Source organism: Ochotona princeps, unplaced genomic scaffold, assembly GCF_030435755.1.
Source record: "Ochotona princeps isolate mOchPri1 unplaced genomic scaffold, mOchPri1.hap1 HAP1_SCAFFOLD_121, whole genome shotgun sequence".
In the NCBI taxonomy this organism is placed as follows: Eukaryota; Metazoa; Chordata; class Mammalia; order Lagomorpha; family Ochotonidae; genus Ochotona; species Ochotona princeps.
The window spans coordinates 310093-329068 of NW_026696772.1; the positions used below are offsets into that span (position 1 = coordinate 310093).

General features: G+C 68.3%; 6 protein-coding genes across 12 annotated transcripts; 3 read left to right on the forward strand and 3 right to left on the reverse strand.

Annotated features, from left to right (window-relative positions):
• The first annotated feature begins 160 nt into the window (after window positions 1-160).
• GPT (glutamic--pyruvic transaminase) lies at window positions 161-3610 on the forward strand. The gene is made up of 12 exons (XM_004580778.2): window positions 161-325; window positions 1189-1348; window positions 1437-1526; window positions 1609-1717; window positions 1804-1937; window positions 2049-2292; window positions 2385-2464; window positions 2547-2683; window positions 2777-2951; window positions 3034-3189; window positions 3270-3382; window positions 3455-3610. The coding sequence occupies exons 2-12, from the start codon at window positions 1193-1195 to the stop codon at window positions 3543-3545; spliced, it is 1485 nt and encodes a 494-aa protein (XP_004580835.1). The 5' UTR covers window positions 161-325; window positions 1189-1192; the 3' UTR covers window positions 3546-3610.
• Window positions 3611-4097: 487 nt separating this feature from the next.
• On the forward strand, window positions 4098-5982 carry MFSD3 (major facilitator superfamily domain containing 3). The gene is made up of 5 exons (XM_004580895.2): window positions 4098-4890; window positions 5048-5195; window positions 5367-5497; window positions 5575-5684; window positions 5757-5982. The coding sequence occupies exons 1-5, from the start codon at window positions 4173-4175 to the stop codon at window positions 5952-5954; spliced, it is 1305 nt and encodes a 434-aa protein (XP_004580952.2). The 5' UTR covers window positions 4098-4172; the 3' UTR covers window positions 5955-5982.
• Window positions 5983-6028: 46 nt separating this feature from the next.
• RECQL4 (RecQ like helicase 4) lies at window positions 6029-11529 on the reverse strand. Of its 3 annotated transcripts, XM_058659450.1 has the most exons (22): window positions 11379-11529; window positions 11278-11311; window positions 11130-11203; window positions 10878-11012; window positions 10033-10737; window positions 9816-9942; window positions 9661-9729; window positions 9479-9574; window positions 9296-9388; window positions 9086-9222; window positions 8931-9014; window positions 8672-8845; window positions 8407-8586; window positions 8200-8335; window positions 7848-8110; window positions 7529-7778; window positions 7290-7419; window positions 7043-7212; window positions 6777-6957; window positions 6547-6703; window positions 6330-6438; window positions 6029-6239 (listed from the first exon to the last, which is right to left on the reverse strand). In XM_058659450.1, exons 1-22 carry the CDS (start codon window positions 11460-11462, stop codon window positions 6115-6117), a joined length of 3513 nt encoding a protein of 1170 aa, XP_058515433.1. In that variant the 5' UTR covers window positions 11463-11529; the 3' UTR covers window positions 6029-6114. The 3 variants fall into 3 exon arrangements, with proteins under 3 accessions (XP_058515433.1, XP_058515431.1, XP_058515432.1); XM_058659448.1 differs by having other exon boundaries at window positions 6029-6438; XM_058659449.1 differs by lacking the exon at window positions 9661-9729 and having other exon boundaries at window positions 6029-6438.
• On the forward strand, window positions 6052-14198 carry LRRC14 (leucine rich repeat containing 14). Of its 5 annotated transcripts, none has more exons than XM_058659463.1 (4): window positions 6052-6180; window positions 12443-12794; window positions 12959-13543; window positions 13631-14198. In XM_058659463.1, exons 2-4 carry the CDS (start codon window positions 12466-12468, stop codon window positions 14196-14198), a joined length of 1482 nt encoding a protein of 493 aa, XP_058515446.1. In that variant the 5' UTR covers window positions 6052-6180; window positions 12443-12465. The 5 variants fall into 5 exon arrangements, with proteins under 5 accessions (XP_058515446.1, XP_058515447.1, XP_058515444.1 ...); XM_058659464.1 differs by lacking the exon at window positions 6052-6180 and adding an exon at window positions 11625-11648; XM_058659461.1 differs by lacking the exon at window positions 6052-6180 and adding an exon at window positions 11720-11946.
• Window positions 14199-14662: 464 nt separating this feature from the next.
• On the reverse strand, window positions 14663-17855 carry LRRC24 (leucine rich repeat containing 24). Its single transcript, XM_058659465.1, has 5 exons — window positions 17717-17855; window positions 16471-16732; window positions 16086-16364; window positions 15847-16015; window positions 14663-15618 (listed from the first exon to the last, which is right to left on the reverse strand). Exons 2-5 carry the CDS (start codon window positions 16642-16644, stop codon window positions 14732-14734), a joined length of 1509 nt encoding a protein of 502 aa, XP_058515448.1. The 5' UTR covers window positions 16645-16732; window positions 17717-17855; the 3' UTR covers window positions 14663-14731.
• A 119-nt stretch (window positions 17856-17974) lies between these two features.
• CUNH8orf82 (chromosome unknown C8orf82 homolog) lies at window positions 17975-18943 on the reverse strand. The gene is made up of 3 exons (XM_058659477.1): window positions 18652-18943; window positions 18516-18564; window positions 17975-18432 (listed from the first exon to the last, which is right to left on the reverse strand). The coding sequence occupies exons 1-3, from the start codon at window positions 18811-18813 to the stop codon at window positions 17987-17989; spliced, it is 657 nt and encodes a 218-aa protein (XP_058515460.1). The 5' UTR covers window positions 18814-18943; the 3' UTR covers window positions 17975-17986.
• Between the last annotated feature and the right edge of the window lie 33 nt (window positions 18944-18976).

Genomic DNA, 18976 nt, shown 5'->3' on the forward strand with positions numbered 1-18976 from the left:
ATACCCGCTGGTGCAGGGCTGCTGGGGTTTGAGCTGTCCGCCACCCCGCCCTGCCCCACCCTACCCCCTGCTGGGCACCGATGGGGCGGTCCTTGTTCCCAGGGCCCGCCCTTCTCCTAGCACAGTGGTTGGAGAGCTGGTGTCTTCAGGTCTGGGGGAGGGCCAGGAGCTGGCTGTTGGTTAAATTTAGTGTGCAGGGCAGCACAGCTGCCCAAGGTCCACCTGCCTCGCGGTTGCCACTCCAGCCCTGCTGCCAGGAGGAGGGCCATAGTAACCTGTGCTCTCGCTGGGCCGGGTCTGTGCATGGGCAGCGGACAGGCGTGAGGTGAGATTTGGGGGTCGGCCACCCCAGGGTCCTGATGGCTTCTCCCAGCTGGCAGGGAGACCTGACAGTTGCCCACAGCCCTGCTCAGGGGCCAGCTCCTTGACCCACCAACTCCCATGCCACTCTGGCTGCTGGACTGGCCTGCATGACGTGGCCTATCAGCTCCCTGCAGGTCGGTGGAGGTGGGGCTCCAGGGGCCTATCATAACCCACTTCCTGCTCGCTCTGCCAATCGGGAAGGAAAGCAGAGAGACTTGGGTCACCTCAGGTCCGGGTGTGGCCCCAAGGGCAGCTGCAGGCCGGTGCCCGGTGAAAGGGCAGCTCCGGAGTGGAAGGCTCCTGGCTGACCTTGGCCGGTGCTGATGGGGGGGCCAAGGTCCAATCCCCCTGGGCCCGCCTTGCTTTCTCCCCCTTGCCAGCACCCCCCAGGATTCCTAAGGCCTGGCTCAGTTACCTAGGAAACCAGTCTGCTGGCCCCAGCAAAGATGGGGGTGCTGAGAGGGCTAGGCCTCCGCTGGGCCCTGCTAGGGTAAACCACTGCTCTCCCCCAGTCCTTCAGAGCTGTGGCCCCTCGTCTGTCCCCACCCCCCATGTGGGTCTCCAGCTCCCCTGCTGTGGGGATGCAGGGCGGGCACTGGGCCTTGCCCCAAGCCCCGCCTACTACCTCACCCACTCCCTCTGGCTCCCTGGGGCAGAACTGTGCCCAGACAGCTGGAGTGGGACACCCGCAGCCCTGGCTCCTCCAGCCAAGCTCTGGCAGAGAGGACGCCCCCTCCTCAGGCTGCCACAGCGCTGGCCCTAGCCTGCTGAGCCCCTTGTGGGTCCTGTAGACTTTCGAGTTGCCTTCCTGCCTGCTGTGAGCAGAACCATGGCCCAGAGAGCAGGTGAGCAGAGGCAGGCCCCGGGGCCAAAGGAGAAGGTGCTGACGCTGGACAGCATGAACCCCTGTGTGCAGCGGGTGGAGTATGCCGTGCGGGGCCCCATTGTGGCACGGGCCTTGGAGCTGGAGCAGGAGCTGCAGCAGGTAGGGCCTGGCCCCCGCTGCCCCTTCCCAGGCCACAGCGTGGGACGTGGTGGTGGGCCCAGGTTTCCCTGCTGTACTCTGCTCCCAGGGTGTAAAGAAGCCGTTCTCAGAGGTGGTCCGGGCCAACATCGGCGATGCACAGGCCATGGGGCAGAAGCCCATCACCTTCCTGCGCCAGGTAAGACTCAGCTGCCCGCTGGCCCACCCTGTCCCACCTGCCCTACACTCCACGAGCTCGGGCTCCCCGTGTGTCCTCCCAGGTACTGGCCCTCTGCGTCAACCCCAACCTGCTGCACAGCGCCAACTTCCCAGTGGATGCCAAGACAAGGGCAGAGCGCATCTTGCAGGCATGCGGGGGCCACAGTCTTGGTAAGGGCGCCTGCCGGGCCACCTGGGGTGTTGAGAAGGGAGGCTGCCCTAACCAGCCCTGTCTCCGTACCCTCCACGGGGCGCAGGGGCCTACAGCATTAGCTCCGGCATCCAGCTGATCCGCGAGGATGTGGCCCAGTACATCCAGAGGCGCGATGGAGGCATCCCAGCCGACCCCAGCAACATCTTTCTGTCCACGGGGGCCAGTGATGCTATCGTGGTGGGTCAGGCCCCTGGGACGGGGTGTGGGATAGCTGCCGCCCGGCGCGGGGGTGGGGGCTGGGTGCAGCCGCGTGCTCCGCCAACCTGGCCTTCTCTGTCCCACCCGCAGACCGTGTTGAAGTTGCTGGTGGCCGGGGAGGGGCGCTTGCGCACGGGCGTGCTCATCCCCATTCCGCAGTACCCGCTCTACTCTGCCGCACTGGCCGAGCTGGACGCCGTGCAGGTGGACTATTACCTCGACGAGGAGCGCGCCTGGGCACTTGACGTGGCCGAGCTGCGGCGCGCACTGCGCCAGGCGCGCGACCACTGCTGCCCGCGTGCACTGTGCGTCATCAACCCCGGCAACCCCACCGGTGCGCTTCCCTCCCGCCCCGGAGCAGGCGTGGGTGCAGGGTTAGGGTCGGGGTTAGAGCCTCCGCTGACTCCCTGGTGCCTCTCCCCGCAGGGCAGGTGCAGACCCGTGAGTGCATAGAGGCAGTGATCCGCTTCGCCTTCGAGGAGCGCCTCTTCCTGCTGGCTGATGAGGTGCAGGCCGCAGTGCGTGCGCGGGGCGGGTGAGGGCGGTGGATGAGGTAGGAGCCGGCCCCCATGGCGCTCCCCTCCCCAGGTGTACCAGGACAACGTGTATGCCGAGGGCTCGCAATTCCACTCATTCAAGAAGGTGCTAACGGAGATGGGGTCGCCATATGCGGAGCAGCAGGAGCTTGCTTCCTTCCACTCGGCTTCCAAGGGTTACATGGGCGAGTGCGTGCGGGGCGTCTGGGCTGAGCCCCGTGACAGTCGTGCCTCTTCTGGCCGCCTGGCCTCGGTGCCCAGCCTCGGTCCCCTCCCTCACAGGTGCGGGTTCCGCGGTGGCTATGTCGAGGTGGTGAACATGGACCCCGCCGTCAAGCAGCAGATGCTAAAGCTGGTCAGCGTGAGGCTCTGCCCCCCGGTGCCGGGCCAAGCGCTGCTGGACTTGGTAGTCAACCCACCCGCGCCCTCTGACCCCTCCTTTGCCCAGTTCCAGGCCGTAAGTTAGCGGGGCCGCAGCGGGGGAGTAGGGAGCTGGCCTGGCAGATGCTCATCAGCGTCCCTGCCCTCTGCGGCTGCAGGAGAGGCAGACGGTGCTGGCCGAGCTGGCTGCCAAGGCCAAACTCACAGAGCAGGTGTTCAACGCAGCCCCAGGCATCCACTGCAACCCGGTGCAGGGTGCCATGTACTCGTTCCCACGCGTGGAGCTGCCCCCGCGTGCCGTGCAGCGGGCCCAGGTGGGCAGGGCCAGAGACGGAGGTGGTTGATCAGAGGGAGGGCCAGGGCTGACTGTCCTGACCACTCTGTCCGCCCGCAGGAGCTGGGCATGGCCCCGGACATGTTCTTCTGCCTGCGCCTCCTGGAAGAGACGGGCATCTGCGTGGTGCCTGGGAGCGGCTTCGGGCAGCGGGAGGGCACCTACCACTTTCGGTGAGGTCAACACCACCTCCCGGCACCCTGCTCCCCACCCTGGCCCCTGTAGCTGACCCCCACCCCTTTCAGGATGACCATCCTGCCCCCCATGGAGAAGCTGAGGCCGCTGCTGGAGAAGCTGAGCCACTTCCACGCCAAGTTCACCCAGGAGTACTCCTGAGTGCAGGCCGGGGGTGCCCCAACTCTGGGTCCCCAATAAAGTGTGTGACACCCTGACCCCTGGGAGCAGTGTGTGACAGCTAAGTGGATGAAGCGCCTCTGGAATGATAGTGTCAGGGAGGGGCTCCCCCAAAATCTCAGGCACGGGGACTCCAGGGGTAGCCTCTGTCAGTGCTGTCTGGGTCCATAGGACACAGGTGGCTGGACAAGGGGGACACATCCCCTTCTCAGGGCTAGGGCTGAGGGGCAGATGCGGGGGAGGGAACCCAAGGCTGCGGGAAGTTGAGCTTCCTCTTGTGGGAGGGAGCTAGGGTGAGGGACGGGACTCCCCCAGCAGGGGCCATGCACTGGGACCAGTGAGGTCCCCGGGGGTCCCAGGCCGAGAGGCTGCAGAGCCTGAGGGGCAGCCGTGGGCGGGCAGCAGACAGCCCAGGGCCTGGCCTTCCTCCCAGCAGCCTCGGCTTTTGGGGAGAGGCTGGGCGAGCGGGAGGCGGCGGAGCGCACTGGCTGCTGAGGCTCCGCCCCGCAGCCGCCCGGAAGCCGCGCAAGGCCTGCCGGGGACAGCGGGCGGTGCGCTTCCGAGAACGCCGGATCCCGGGACAGCGGGTGACCCCTGGCCGCGGGCCGGATGGGGCCCGACTCCCGGCCGTGGCCTGGCTGGCCCATGCGGGGGAAGCTGCTGCCGCTGGCCGGCCTCTACCTGGTGCAGGGCCTCCCCTACGGGCTTCAGTCTGGTCTGCTGCCCATCCTGCTGCGAGCCCGCGGCCTCTCCCTGACGCGCGTGGGGCTAGCCAAGGTGCTGTATGCGCCATGGCTGTTCAAGCTCGTATGGGCCCCGCTGGTTGACAGGAGGGGGACCCCGCGGGCTTGGCTGGTGCTCAGCACGGCTGCCTTGGGCCTGGTGTGCGGGATGCTGGCCACGCTGGCTCCCACAAGCCAGGCCACAATACCCACTCCCACGCTGGGGCTGCTGCTGCTCCTGAACCTGGCTGCAGCCGTGCAGGACGTGGCCCTGGACGCATTGGCTGTGCAGCTGCTGGAGCCCGCAGAGCTGGGGCCTGGCAACACGGTGCAGGTGGTCGCCTACAAGCTGGGGGCCGCCCTGGCCGGGGGAGGGCTGCTCACCCTCTTGCCCATCCTGTCCTGGCCGCTGCTCTTTCTGCTGCTGGCCACCACCTATTGGCTGGCCACTGCTCTGGCCTGGGCTGCCCCTGCCCTCCGTCAGCTGCCCACGCCACAGCTCACAGAACCTCCAGGCCGTAAGAAGCCCCCTCATCTCCTGCAGGACTTGCTGGCTGTGCCAGGGACCCTGTGGACAGCAGGCTTTGTGGCCACCTACAAGCTGGGTGAGTGGAGCCTGGGGTCAGCTCCCCTGACAAGCATTGTGGGGGGCACTCATCCTGGTATGGTCTGGCGTTGCTGCCTTCAGCTGGTGCCCGGCACCTGTGGCATAAGGTCCTGGCAGGGATGGGGTGGGTCTGCTGCAGCTCTGTCTCCCCACAGGTGAGCAGGGTGCCAGCAGCCTGTTCCCCCTGCTCTTGCTGGATCTTGGCACCCCTGCCCCTGAGCTGGGGCTGTGGAATGGTGTGGGTGCGGTGGGCAGCTCCATCACTGGCTCTGCCCTGGCCGGGGCCCTGCTGGCCAAGCACTGGTGAGCCCCTGGGCACCTACCTGCCCCCCACATACACTGTCCCCTCCCGACGGGCTGTGTGGCGTCTGTCCCCTCCCGACGGGCTGTGTGGCGTCTGTCCCCTCCCAACTGGTTGTGTGGTGTCTGTCCCCTCCCGACGGGCTGTGTGGCGTCTGTCCCCTCTTGGCCCAGGCAGCCGCTGCCCCTGCTGAAGTTGGTGTTGAAGTTCCGCCTCGGGGGTCTGGCCTGCCAGACCCTCCTGCTCTTCCACCTGGACGCAGCAGACAGCGGTCCTAGCTCTGGCCCCACGGCCATGCTACGAGGTGAGGGGTTGGTGAAGGCAGGGCTGGGCAGGGCAGGCCGGGTTCCTGGGGCTCAGCTGACCACTGCCCAACCTCAGGAGCCGCCCTGCTGAGTCTGTGCCTGCAGCACTTCCTGGGGGGCCTGGTCACCACAGCCACCTTCACTGTGATGATGTGCTGCAGCCAGCTGGCCCCCAGGGCACTGCAGGTGAGGCTGGTGCTGGGGGAGGGGCCTGCCAAGAGCCTCCAAGTCCTGACCACTTACCTCCACCCTGAACAGGCCACCCACTACAGCCTGTTGGCCACACTGGAGCTGCTCGGGAAGCTGCTGTTGGGTGCCCTGTCGGGAGCACTGGCTGACAGCTTGGGCCTGCGCCTCTGCTTCTGTCTGTTGTTGGCCCTCTCGGCCCTGCCCCTGCTGGACCTGGGCCTGGCCCCCAGCATGCTGGCTGGAGCTGCTGGCAGGCATGGCCAATAAAGCAAGCATGCTGTGCGTGCTGCGAGGACGGACCCAGGAGTCACACTGTGCCTTTTATTCTGCACGTATGAGTCTGACCCCACCCTGGCAGGGAAATGGGGGCCCCGCTCCCCATGGGATGTCCACCTGGTGGCCAGCCCCCCCATGCTGTGCAGAGCAGTCAGTGGCCCGTGCGAATGAGCTCCTCTGTGGCCAGCCGCATCAAGCTGTGGAAGCTCAGCTGCAGGTACCGTCTCCAGAAGCGCTGGTCCCTTCCAAACACCTGTGCTGGGTAGCAGGGGCTCCCTGCCGGGGGTGGGGGATAAAGGGACAGGACCTGAGCACCCTTGGCCAGCTGGCCCAGACGGTGCGCGTGTCGCAGACTCCGATCCTCACCGATGCCATGGAAGATGCGAGCCACTGCTCTGCCCGAGAACCTCTCCTCTGGCCGCAGGGACAGGAGCAGGCGGATGTCACGGCGGACCTGGTCTTCCCAGTCCTGGATCTGGGGCAGGGGGCAGCACGTCAAACCCCAGCCTCAGGGCTTCCGGGCACCATGCATGGTCATGGCAAGCTTGGGACCGGGTTCCACTCTAGCAGCAGCTGGACTCACACTGACCAGCCCCAGCTCGGGGCCCTGTTGCTCCTCAAGCCCCAGCTTTGGGGCTGCCTCTTCCTCCTCAAAGTAGTGGCTGAGCAGGGCCTTGAGCTGGGCACTGCGCTCCTGGTCAGCTCGCTCCAGGCAGGGTCCACAGCTGGGGAAAGCCACGCTGAGAAGACAGAAGGCTGTGAGAACCTCCGCCAAGGCTGTGGGAGGCCCTGCCCCAGCCTCTGCTGGCCCACCTGCGGAAGGCCTGGGAGACGTGGCACAGACGCGCCAGGCCCTTGCGTTCATGGGCCTGCACGCAGCTATACAGGAAGTCGCAGACCTGGTCCAGCTCCACTGCCGACAGGTCCCCGGGGCTGCACAGGTGGAAGGCCAGCTCCTCGAACTCCACGAGCACACCTGTGCGTTGGGGTGCACCTGCCGAGATGGAACGTGCATCAGTGGGTCCCCAGCTGGCAGCGAGCAAGGCCCAAGGGCTGGGGCCAGTGAGAGGGGGCTGTACCTGTCCCGGACTGAAGGTCCCACTCCAGCTGGCGGAGAGCCCGCCGCAGTGAGGCCAGCTCCCAGCCGCTCAAGTCCAGCAGCTCAACCATGTCCAACTCCACAGAGCTGCTGCTGTGCCGGCGGTCCCCGGGTGGCCACTGAGCCAAGCACAGAGCCAGAGGGGGGCACCTGTGCCAGGGCAGAAGGAGATTTGTGCAAATAGCAGCCCTTTCCCCTGGCCCCAGCTGAGTGGAGGGTGTGCTTACCGGGGGGCCAGGGCCTGGAGCTGTGTGGGGCCACCAGGGCAGTGCAGGCGGCAGCGGGCGTAGGTGGCAGGCAGCAGCTGCAGCCAGCGCTGAGAGTGCAGTTCCAGGTAGCACAGCAGCGTTTCGATGGCTAAGGTTGGAATGGAGTCAGGACACCCAGGCCCCTCCCCTGGCCGCGCCCCATGGGCCCTCCCCACGGGCCCGGCCCCTCCCTGCGGCCCCTCCCCACAGTCCCTCACCCTCCTCAGGCATGTCCAGCGCCTGCACCATCTGCTGCACAGGAAGCATCCGCTCATGGCCAGGGCACCTTCTCGTCCCAGATGCTGGGGCCTCCCTGGGAGGGGGCTCACTGGGGGTGGGCCCCTCTCCATCCAGGGGCAGTTGGGGGCACATGCAGGAGGCGAACACCCGCTGCACCAGCCTCTTCACAGCCAGGAAGTCGGTGCCATGGGCGTGCACATGCCTGCGCAGCTCCTGCAGGTCCTCCCCCTGTGGCAGGACGGCAGCCGTAAGGGGTGGCTCCAGTGCTGGGACCCCGCCCAGAGAACTGGGACCTACCTGTGGACGCAGGAAGAGGTGGCAGTGGGCGGGCTGCCCGTCACGCCCTGCGCGGCCCACGGCTTGCACATAGCTCTCGAAGCTTGGGGGTAGCCCCAGGTGCAGTACCGCCCGCACGTCCGGCCGGTCCAGCCCCATGCCAAAGGCCATGGTGGCCACCACCACGCGCAGCTGGCCCTGCATGAAGGCCCGCTGTACCCGCCGCCGCTCCTGGCTCAGCATGCCAGCATGGTAGGCTTGGGCTATGGCCTCAGGGTCGCGACCTGCAGGGCAAGGCAGGCAGGCAGGTGGGCGGTGGTGTGCGAGTGGGCTGCTCAGGTGGGATGTCCAGCCCGGCCTCGCTCGGCCTCACCCCTGGCCTCTGGAGTGTCACGCAGGCAGGTGCGGAGCAGTGCGGCAAGCCGCTCTGTGTCCTCACGCCGGGGACAGTAAACGATGATGGAGTCTAGCACCCGGAAGCGGTCTCCCTGCAGCAGTGTCACCAAGGCCTGGCAAGGGGCAGTGCTCAGAGTAGCCATCGGCCAGGGCCGCAGGGGGCACCCTGGGAACGTGCACTCACCTGCTCTGGCTCCCTGTCCATGGACACGGACAGATGCAGGTTGAGGGGCACGGCCACGGGTTCCCTGATCCCCAACTCGTCGGCCACGCCCAGGTGCCGGGCTACATCACGGGCAGTGCTGCGTGTGGCCGTGGCTGTGAGGCCCAGGAAGCAGCGCACTCCCACACGTTCCCGCAGCACCTGCCCAGAGGTGGGCAGTGGAGAGGTCAGTCAGCCTGGGGAAGGACCAGGCGGGCCCAGCCAGCCCTACAGGCACCCGGCCCACCTTACAGACACGCAGGTAGCAGGGCCGGAAGTTGTGGGACCACTGAGACAAGCAGTGGGCTTCATCAATGCATACGAAGGCCACAGGCGGCAGCTGGGTGGTTAGGGGGATGGCCCCGGCTCCCACCAGAGCCTCCGGGGAGAGCATGAGGACGTGCACTTGGGCTGCCCGCACCTGCAGCGGGCAGAGTCAGGGTGTGCCCCAGGCACTCACCCACCACTCCCCTGCCTGGGGAATCAGGCGGATGGATGCATTCTACCTTCTGCAGTACAGAGTCCCGCTGCTTCCTGCTCATGCCCGAGTGCAGACAGGCAGCCTTGAGGCTGCGGGGCAGACCCGACACCTGCAGATGGACATGGGGCTGTCACAGCCCACACCCCTCACACTGGGGGCCCTTATGGGGGTGCAGCGCACCTGGTCATCCATGAGCGACAGCAGGGGAGAGATGACGAGAGAGAGGCAGGGGCTGCGCCGGGCGAACATCAGGGCCGGGAGCTGGTAGCACAGGGACTTGCCAGCGCCGGTGGGCAGCACCAGCAGGGTGGACACACCTGGGCAGGAGAAGGATCAGCACCCAGGCTGCTGGCCTTCCGGCTCAGCCCGGCCCCCTCTAGCCACACTCACCTGACAGGATCCGCATGATGGCACGTTCCTGTCCCGGGCGGAAGGCTTGGTAGCCAAGCTCCTCCAGGGCCTGGTACACCTCAGCGGGGGTCTCTGTGGATACATAAGCAGGCAGCAGTCACTGCTGCCCGAGTACCCTGGCCCCCAGGTCCAGGCTCTGGGGCGGGACGTGGGGGTGCTTACCAGCCATCTGCTTCGAGGGCTCCATTGGGTAAAGGGGTGGCACAGGGGTGGGCAAGCAGGGCGACTCCAGCTCAGGAGGTTCCCGGTCCCTATCACCTGGGGCACATGGTAGAGGGTTAAGTGGAGATCCAGGATGGGACAGGGCCACTCTAGACAGTCACCAGGCCCACTGCCCAACCCACCTGGGGGTTGGCACTGGTTGGCTTCCTCCGAGGTCTCCTCCCTGTCCTCTCTGCTTTCCCCCTGGAGGGCTGGGCAGGGTGTACATTGTACAGCTTCAGGCATGGACACCTTTGCCAAGTGTGGGACACCCCAGTCTCCAGAGCCACAGCCTCACCTGGTTGGGGGCAGTGGGATGCCCAGTGGCCAGGCTGCCCACAGCGGAAGCAAGAGTCCCTGGAGGTGGCCTTGGGCCTGCCCCCAGTGAGGCCTGCGGCTTTCTTCTGCCACTTTTGCTTCCGTGCCTAGGGGGATGAAAGAGAAGGAGGCAACGCTGGCCCTCTAGAGACCCAAGGGTAAGGAGTGCCCACCCACCCACATGCCCGTCCGCTCACCTGCCTGAGGAGGGCCCTGCCCCGAAGGGCCCCACCCCGCACGTAGCGTCTCTGCTTCATGTTGAGCCGCACGTAGTTGCCCCGCTCCTGGACTCCTGTCCTGGGAGAGCTGCACAGGGGGGCTGTCCCCACAGTCTGCCCCACACAGGCCCCACAGGAGGGGCTGCCGCCCCCTGCAGGCCCTCCCACAGTATCTTTCTCATGGCCTCCTTGGCCGCCCTCCTGCTGCACACAGGCAAGGCTGCCCCCAGGCCCCTCATTCCTGCTCCGCTTCTGGCACCGCCTGGGCTGTAGGTCGTCTGCATGGGTGTGGGCTGCCAGTGCGCCTGAGGCCTCACAGCCTGCGATGGGGTCCACACTGCTCTGCTGGCCTGTGGTCGGAGTAGCTGACCCCTCCGGCTCCAAGCCAGGACTGCGAGACCCCTGGGCCCCTGGGCTCCCATGGTGACATCGCTGCAGCCAGTCAGGGTCCAGGGAGCCCAGCCGGAGCCTCAGGGATTCCCGAAGCTGCTGGAGCCGTCCTGGCCATGGCTGAGGCCCCGGGGACTGGAGTGGCTCAGGGGACTCGGGGAGTTGGGGAGACTGTGGGGACACTGTGCAGCCTCCTCCTACTGAGGTGGGGGTGGCCTCCGGGCCGGGACGTTTGGAGGCCTCTGAGTTGGATTTGCGTGGAGGGCGGAGTCTGCAGCTCTGGGCCAGTCCTGCCTGGGAGAGCGAACAAGCCTTAGGCAGCAACTCAAGCAGCCAGGCTGCCCTGGGCTCCCAGACCTGCGCAGTCCCCACCCTGCCCCGTGGAAGGGACCCAGCCCAACCCGGGGTCCCACCCGCCAGCCCCACACCCTTACCTTCACCTGCAGGTTGGCCTTGAGTCTCTTCCCATAGTCCTGCCCAGACGCCAGAGGTTTCTGCCCAGGGGTCGGGCGAGAACTTCCGGCCACCGACCGGTTCAGGTGCGATCCCCAGCAGCTGGACTCCGGGTCCTGCTGGGGGAGACGGGGAGGGGCGGGCAGGTCCCAGCACGGACGGCGACCAGGAGCCCCCCGACCGCAAGGGCCACTGGCGACCAGGAGCCCCCGGAAGCAAGGGCCACTGGCTACCTCCTGGGCTTCCGCCTGGGGGCCGCCGGCCTGGCGCACGGCCTTCTTCAGGACGCGGTACTGCCGGTAGAGCGCTGCGCGGGTGGACAGGGTCGGTCAGCGCCCGGCCCGCCGCTCCCGCCCTCCCGCCGCTCCCGCCTGCGCTCACCGCGGATCTCCTCGGGCGCCGCCTGCACGTCCTCCTGTGGAACAAGCGCGTCAGGCGCGGCGTGGCGCCCGCAGGCCCCGACCCCTCGGCGCACACCGCACCTGGCCCGGCCGCCGCGCGCGCTCGCGCCGGAACGCCTGCTCCCAAGCCTGCAGCCGCAGCCGCACGTCCCACAGCCGCTCCATGGCGCGCCCGCGAATCTCCCGCGGCAAGAGCGACGGCCCGGGCGCCGCCAATGGGGGCGCTCGGCAGGGCCGGGGGCGGCCGCTCGGGGCGGCCAATGCAACGGGCCCACCTCATCGCGGCGCGCCGCGGCGCTGGGCGGGCCGGGGCGGCAGGCAGAGGCGGGGCGCGCGGCGGCGGAGCTGCCGGTGAGCTCTGGCCGCCGTGCGTGGCGGCCCGTGGCGGACCCCCCGCGTCCTGGGCCGGGGTGGACCTCCGGGAAGGCCTGGGGGTGAGGGTGGCAGGGCCTCGGAGCGCGCGGTCCCACTGCGGCGGCTGCGCGCGGGCCGGCTGCTCCGTCTGGCGTGACGGAGGCGCGGGTGTGCCGTCCTCGCGAGATCGGGTCAGGGGCAGAGCGCGGCCGAGGGCCCCACGCTCGTGGCATGACCTTGGACGCGGCCCAGTCGCCCGGCTGTGGAGTTGGGGTGAGCGCCACGGAGCGGCGAGGTACCTGGTGCGTAGGCAGCAGCAGGGTGGCATGGGGGCACACTACAGGTGTCCTGGGTGCCCAGGGGCCGGTGGAATGCCACGGGCAGCTCTCTCTTGTGGACTTGACAATGGGTCTCTCCACAGCGGTTCCCAGGAGAGAGGTAGGGGTAGAGCGACAGTAGAGGCCAGTGTGGTGCTCTGGGGTCTCTGCCCGGTGACAGTGGGTTGGAGGGCTTGGACAGTTCTCGGGCCTGGTCCTTCCCACCCAGCCTGTTGCTTGCTGATCTCACCTGGGCTTGGCAGAGCCGCCGGACATCCCTGTTCTCTGTACCCAAAGGGCCCCTTTGGGGGAGGCCTGGCCCTCTCTGAGCCTGCAGGCTGTCCTGGCTGCCCACCCCTTGTCTGGCTGTGCCAGCCCACGCCCACTGCTGACCTGGTGCCAGGTGCCGTGGGGGGCAGGTGAGCATGGCCCAGCAGGTCACCCCCACTAAAGGTCTCGGTCCCTTTCCTGCAGGTGGCCTTGGTGGGGCCGGCGCCATGCACACGTTGGCGTTCCTGAGCACACGGCAAGTACTGCAGTGTCAGTCGGCCGCCTGCCAGGCCCTGCCGCTGCTGCCCCGTGAGCTCTTCCCGCTGCTCTTCAAGGTGGCCTTCATGGACCGCAAGACGGCGGTGCTGCAGGAGCTGGTGCACACCTGGCCCTTCCCACTGCTCAGCTTCCAGCAGCTGCTACAGGAGTGTGCCCACTGCAGCCGGGCACTGCTGCAGGAGCGGCCCAGCACCGAGAGCGTGCAGGCCGTGATCCTGGGGCTGACTGCCCGACTGCACACGTCCGAGGCGGAGACGGGCACGCGGCCCCTTTGCAGGTATGCGCTAGCCAAGTAGGGTGCCCCCCCGGAAGTCTGTCCCATGGAGGGGTGTGGGTGCCCTGAGGCCTGCATCGGGGTTAGGTCCCTGCTCTGTCTTGGAATGGTGAATAGGGGATGTGGGCACTGCCTCCTTGGCCCTCCCTGAGGCCTCTCTCCTCCAGGAAGCAGGTGCTGCGGGTGCTGGACATGACAGGCCTGCTGGACGACGGCGTGGAGCAGGACCCTGGCACCATGAGCATGTGGGACTGCACGGCGGCAGTGGCCCGCACTTGCATTGCCCAGCAGCAGGGAGGGGCAGGGGAGCCTGGGCCGGCTCCTGAGCCTGTGGAGGTGCGGGTGGACCTACGAGTGAACCGGGCCTCCTATGCCTTCCTGGGGGAGGCCCTGCGGAGCAGTGTGGGCAGCCCGCTGAGGCTGTGCTGCCGGGACCTGCGGGCCGAGGACCTGCCCATGCGCAACACGGTGGCCCTGCTGCAGCTGCTGGACGCCGGCTGCCTGCGCCGGGTGGACCTGCGCTTCAACAACCTAGGCCTGCGGGGCCTGTCGGTCATCATCCCTCACGTGGCTCGCTTCCAGCAGCTGGCCAGCCTGCGGCTACACTACGTACACGGAGATTCACGGCAGCCTTCCGTGGACGGCGAAGACAACTTCCGCTACTTCCTGGCCCAGATGGGTCGCTTCACCTGTCTCCGGGAGCTCAGCATGGGCTCCTCGCTGCTCTCCGGGAGGCTGGAGCAGCTGCTCAGGTGAGCCTGCCCTGCCCGCCCCTACCCCTGCCTCCCTCCCCTCAGCCGGCTGCCCTGTGACCCCGCCGCCTGGCACCTGCCCCACAGCACCCTTCAGAGCCCGCTGGAGAGCCTGGAGCTAGCCTTCTGTGCCCTGCTGCCCGAGGACTTGCGCTGCCTGGCACGCAGCCCCCATGCCGCCCACCTGAAGAAGCTGGACCTGAGTGGGAACGACCTGTCTGGCAGTCAGCTAGCGCCGTTCCAAGGCCTGCTGCAGGCCACGGCGCCCACACTCCTGCACCTCGAGCTGACCGAGTGCCAGCTGGCCGACACCCAGCTGCTGGCCACCCTCCCCGTGCTGACCCGCTGTGCCAGTCTCCGCTACCTTGGCCTGTATGGCAACCCGCTGTCCACGGCGGGCCTCAAGGAGCTGCTGCGGGACTCGGCAGGACAGGCCGAGCTGCGCACTGTGGTACACCCCTTCCCCGTGGACTGCTACGAGGGCCTGCCCTGGCCGCCGCCTGCCTCTGTGTTGCTGGAGGCCTCCATCAACGAGGAGAAGTTTGCCCGCGTGGAGGCCGAGTTGCAGCAGCTGCTGCTGGCCTCAGGTCGCACCCACGTGCTGTGGACCACGGACATCTACGGACGCCTGGCGGCTGACTACTTCAGCCTCTGAGCCCACACGGACCTCTCAGGGAGGGGACGTCACTGCCTGTGTGGGCTCGGCAGCACCCCCCACTGCTGCTGGTCACCTGCAGATGGCTGTGTCTGTCTGCATACTGTGTGGGCTCCCTGCCAACCGGGCTGGACCACCCCCCGACCATGGTGTCCTTCCAAAGGCTTCCACCCAGGGTCCAAACCGTGTTTGTCTTCATGGCACAAAAGTGCAGAATTTGCAACTAGTTTCGTGGCTCCTTTGTCGTAGGCGGTACCCCTAACCTTGCTGACCCCTGCAAGGCCCTGGATCATGCTGCCCTACCCCACCTCGCAGGATCATCCCAGAGGCCAGGGGGAACTCTCAGGGTGCAATGGCACCCCAAGTCCTGCTGACCCCGGGACACACTGCCCTCCCACGGCCCCTCACCCCACATACGGCTCGGCTCACTGCTCTGAGTTTGGCGTCCACCTTTACTGAGTGAGCTCGCGTGAGGCCACGCCGGCCAGTGCCCCACAAGCAGGTTGTTGGTGGACGCCAGGGCTGTGTGGTGCTCAGCAATGGATCTCGTAGGCTCTGTGCGGTGTTGGGTGCAATCCCTCGGCTGGGCCCTCGGTGAGCAGTGGCTTGGAGCGGTTGATGACGAACATGGCGTGCCCGCGCTCACCACGGAGCTCCTCCAGCTGCGCCGAGGTGCAGGGCCCGTCCGAGTAGTCGTTGGCGAACAGCACGCCCTCACCCGGTGGCACGCAGCCTTTTTTGCGGCGCCGGCGCCGGCGGCAGATCATGGCAGCCAGCAGCAGCGCGGTGAGCGCCAGGAGCGCGATGGCCGCCGCCACGGCCGTCTGCGTGGCCAGGCCCAGGGCGCGGAAGGCTAGGCTCCCCGGCTCAGGCTGCGGCTCGCCACCGTCCGGGTGCGCGGGCAAGGGCACGGGGATGGTGGGCCTGGCCCGGGACGCGTTGACCAACAGGCGGAAGGGCACGCGGGCGGCACCTCCGGCGTTGGCCGCTTCGCACTCGTACCGGCCCGCGTGCGCCAGCGTGACGTTGCTCAGGAAGAGCATGCCACTGCCCGTGTCGGCCGCCGCGGGCTCAGGGGGGCCCGGCGCCGCGCCCTCCCACTGGGCCCGCACCCGCGGCCTGCTGTCCCGCGGCAGTGGCGCCTTCCGCCAGGTGACCAGGGGCTGCGGGTAGCCGGAGGCCCGGCAGGCCACCCGCAGGTCGTCGCCCAGGTTGGCTGTGAGCTCCGGGGGCTCCACGTGCACAGAGGGCGGGATGCACACAAGGCTGCTGCCCGACACGTCCAGCAGACTCTGCAGTGCCAGGCGGGGCGGCTCGGCACACGTGATCCTCCTGCCTCTGGCACCCAGCAGCCGCTGGCCACCCTCCTTGATCCAGGCGCCCAGCCAGTGCAAGGCGCAGTCGCAGCGCCAAGGATTCTCTGCGGGGAGAGGGGGAGCTGCGTGGCTGGGTTCTGCTGGCCACAGTCCATGAGGTCATCTAGGGTGAGTGTCCCGCCCCCAGCCCATTCTGGCCTGGCCTTCGTTAACTGCCTCGCTCTGTCCTGCCCTGCCTGAGCACCCTGGACGCCTGCTGCAGGCCACGGAACACCTTGGCCCAGCCTGCCCTCAGCTGTGACCAGGCTGATGGCCTTGTCCCTGTCAAATACCTGTGAGGCGCAGGACCTGAAGGCTTGCTAGGGGCTGCAGCGTCTCCCGGCTAATGGTGCCCAGCTGGTTCCTGCTGAGGTCCAGTAGCGCCAGAGAGGAGAGCCCCTCCAGGGCCTGCTCCTCCAGCAGCTCCAGGCTGTTGTCTTGGAGGTGCAGCTCCTGCAGCCGCTGCGGCAGAGGCAGTGGGTCAGGCCGGGGCTGCGGGGGGCGGGGGGTGGGAGCGGAGGTGGGCGCTTACCGGCACATGCAGGAAAGTGAAGTCCAGCAGCCGTGTCAGCTGGTTGCCGGCCAGGTACAGCACGCGGAGCTGGGCCAGGCCGACGAAGGCGCCGCCCCGCAGACCGCGGAGCCGGTTCCGGGTGAGTGCCAGCTCCAGCAGGTGGGGCTGTGCGCGGAAAGCGCCCACCTCAAGGGCACGCAGGCTGTTGTTGTGCAGGTAGAGGCGGCGCAGGGCTGTGAGCGGAGCCAGGGCACCCGCCTCCAGGCGCACGATGCTGTTGTCCTGCAGGAACAGCGTCTGTGGGCCGGGCATGGGGGGCTTACTCCTCCACAGGCGGCCTGCCCGCCCCAGGGCTGCCCGCTAACCCTCTCACTCCTCCCCCTTTCTGTCCACTGGTGCCCACCTGCGTCCCAGCTGGGATCCCGGGTGGGACCCCATGTAGTTGCAGGGCGCCACACTCTATCGTAGTGCTGTAGCAGCGACAGGCAGCAGGGCAGGCATCCGCGCGTGCCGGGGGCGACAGCGGCTGTGGCAACAGCAGCAGCAGCAGCAGCAGTACGAGAGCCACGGGGGCCATTTTCCCATAGGTCGCTGGGGACCACAGGCTTGCCCCTCTGACTCAGCCCCAGCAGGGCTCCTGCAGTACCAAGGGGTGCCAACTGTGCCTGACTCGGAAAGTTACAAATCAGCTCAAGAAACCCCAGTAGAGGCTTTACTGCCGTCCAGTCGGTGAAGTGCAATGGGTTCACTTGGGATTCCCAGGGCACTGTGTGCTCCCAGGATGCGGGTCTGGGGTGGGCAGCATCCTTGGCTCACGGGCTTGTCACTGCCCTGTGGGCGCTAAGGCTGGTCCCTTGCTGCCCCACCTCAACCCCGCTCTTCTGGACAGTAAGGTGGGGTGCTGGGTCCCTCAGGGAGGTCGGCACACAAACCCTGCTGATGGGGGGATGCTGAGCGGGCTTTTACTGAAGTCACTTGTCAGCAGGTTGGGAGCAGAGGTCCACAGGGACTCAGCAGATATGGGATCCCCACTGCCTCCCCAAAAGGGACTTGGGCCCCTGACTTGGTGGGCTCTGAAGTAACCAAGTGTGGCTTTTGGTGTCACATGCAGCCCCCGGAACCTGGGAATGGGAGCCAGCAGGCCAGTGTGCGTGGTGGGGGACCCAGGACAGGGTCAGGGAGCACACAGGATCCCCGGGGTATCTGAAGTCACCAGGGAGGCGGGCAACACAGCAGTCAAGTTTAATGGAATTGCTCGGGCTCAGGTGTAGGCGGTTCCAAGGGTGGGGACGTGTGTCCCAGGGCTCAGCCTGACCGTGCCAGACACCCACGGCGAAGCGTTCCAGTAGAGGAAGTGGCTGTCTTCCCGGGGGCTCTAGGGGAGGCCGCCGCCCACCTAAGGGGCCTCAGACTGCAATTCTAGGGCCGGCGGCCACCCCAGATCCAGCTGCATAGGGTTCCGCGGTGGCCAGCGGCGTCGTGCGGGCCCCCATCCTGGCCCGGCTCACGCACAGCGAGGGCCGCGGGCCGTCCTGGTGCCCCGGCGCTCCGACCTCCCGCTCCCGCGCCGCTGGACCTGGCCAGGTCCGGGGAGGGCGTGGTCTCCGCCACCCCCACCCCGCCCGGGTGACCTTGGGTCGCGCTCTCACCTGCGCTCCGGTGGCCGGCGGCTCCCCGCGGTGCGCGAGCCCAGCCCGAGCAGCGCCGGGCGGGGAGGGGGCAGGCGGGCGACGCACGCGCACCGGCTCCGCGCGGCTCGCCAGGGCCTGACGTCGCCAGCGCGGGCCAATCCCGAGGACACGCGGAGCGGGCGTGCGGGGCGACGTGGGCGAGAGCGGGGCCTGGCGCGGAGCCGCGCCCGCACCTCGGACAGCGCCTGCCGGACGCCGGGCGTCCCCGAGGGCCCCCGCCCGCGCGGCTCAGGCGGGAGGGTCTCCGCGCAGCAGCGGGGCCAGGTCCATGGTGAGGGCGAGGCGGCGGCCCTGCCAGCGCACGTGCGAGGGTAGCGCGGGCTCGCCGGGGCCGCACTCGAAGGCTGCGCTGAGCTCCGAGGCCAGCGCGGAGCGCACCAGGCCCACGCCGCCCGCGCGCTCGGGCGCGGGGTGGTACAGACGCCCGTTGGCGGCCAGGGGCAGCAGGCGCGCCGGCTCGAAGGGCACGGAGAGGGCCTCCCCGCCGCCACAGTAGGAGAGGCGCGGGGGCCCGCGACCCGCGGTCAGCAGGTGCGTGAAGACCACGGGCCGGTCCTCGCAGCGCAGGAAGTTGCGCTCGCGGCCGCAGAGCGACAGGAAGGGGAAGGCGGCCTCGTAACGCCCGCTGCGGTTGCGTCTCAGGTGAGAGAAGAAGAAGACGAGGAACTGCAGGTCTGTGGGGACAAGGGGCGCGGGCGCTGACCACGCGGGGCGCGAGGGGCCCAGGGCGGCGGGGGGCTGCGGGACGCCCCGGTACCTTTGAAGCAGGTGACGAAGTTCTTCATTTTGGAATCATCCAGGAACAGCTGCGGACGGAGGCCCGGCCCTGAGCGCGCACGGCCCGAGACGGCCTCCCGGCCCTCCGCCCGCGCCCGGCTGGCCCCCCGCCGCACCTGCCCCTGATGGTCCACGTAGTAGAAGTACTCGCGCGTGCGGGCCTCCGGGCTCTGGCCCTGCGTGTAGGAGACGCCCGCGACGCCGCCGCAAGCCCGGGCTGCCCGCGTCTGCGCCCAGGCCCTGGGCCCGGCCCGCAGCGCCCCGCACGGCCGCCACATCCTCCTCCTCGCCGGAAGCGGGCGGCGCCGCGCGCACCCCGGCCTCCGTGCGCCTCGGCCGCGCGCCCTGGCTCCGTGCCGGCGCCCTCCCGCCCGCGGCCCCAGGAAGGCGAGGCAGCGGCGATCCGTCTCCTTTATTAACACGGCGGGGCCCGCCGCCCGT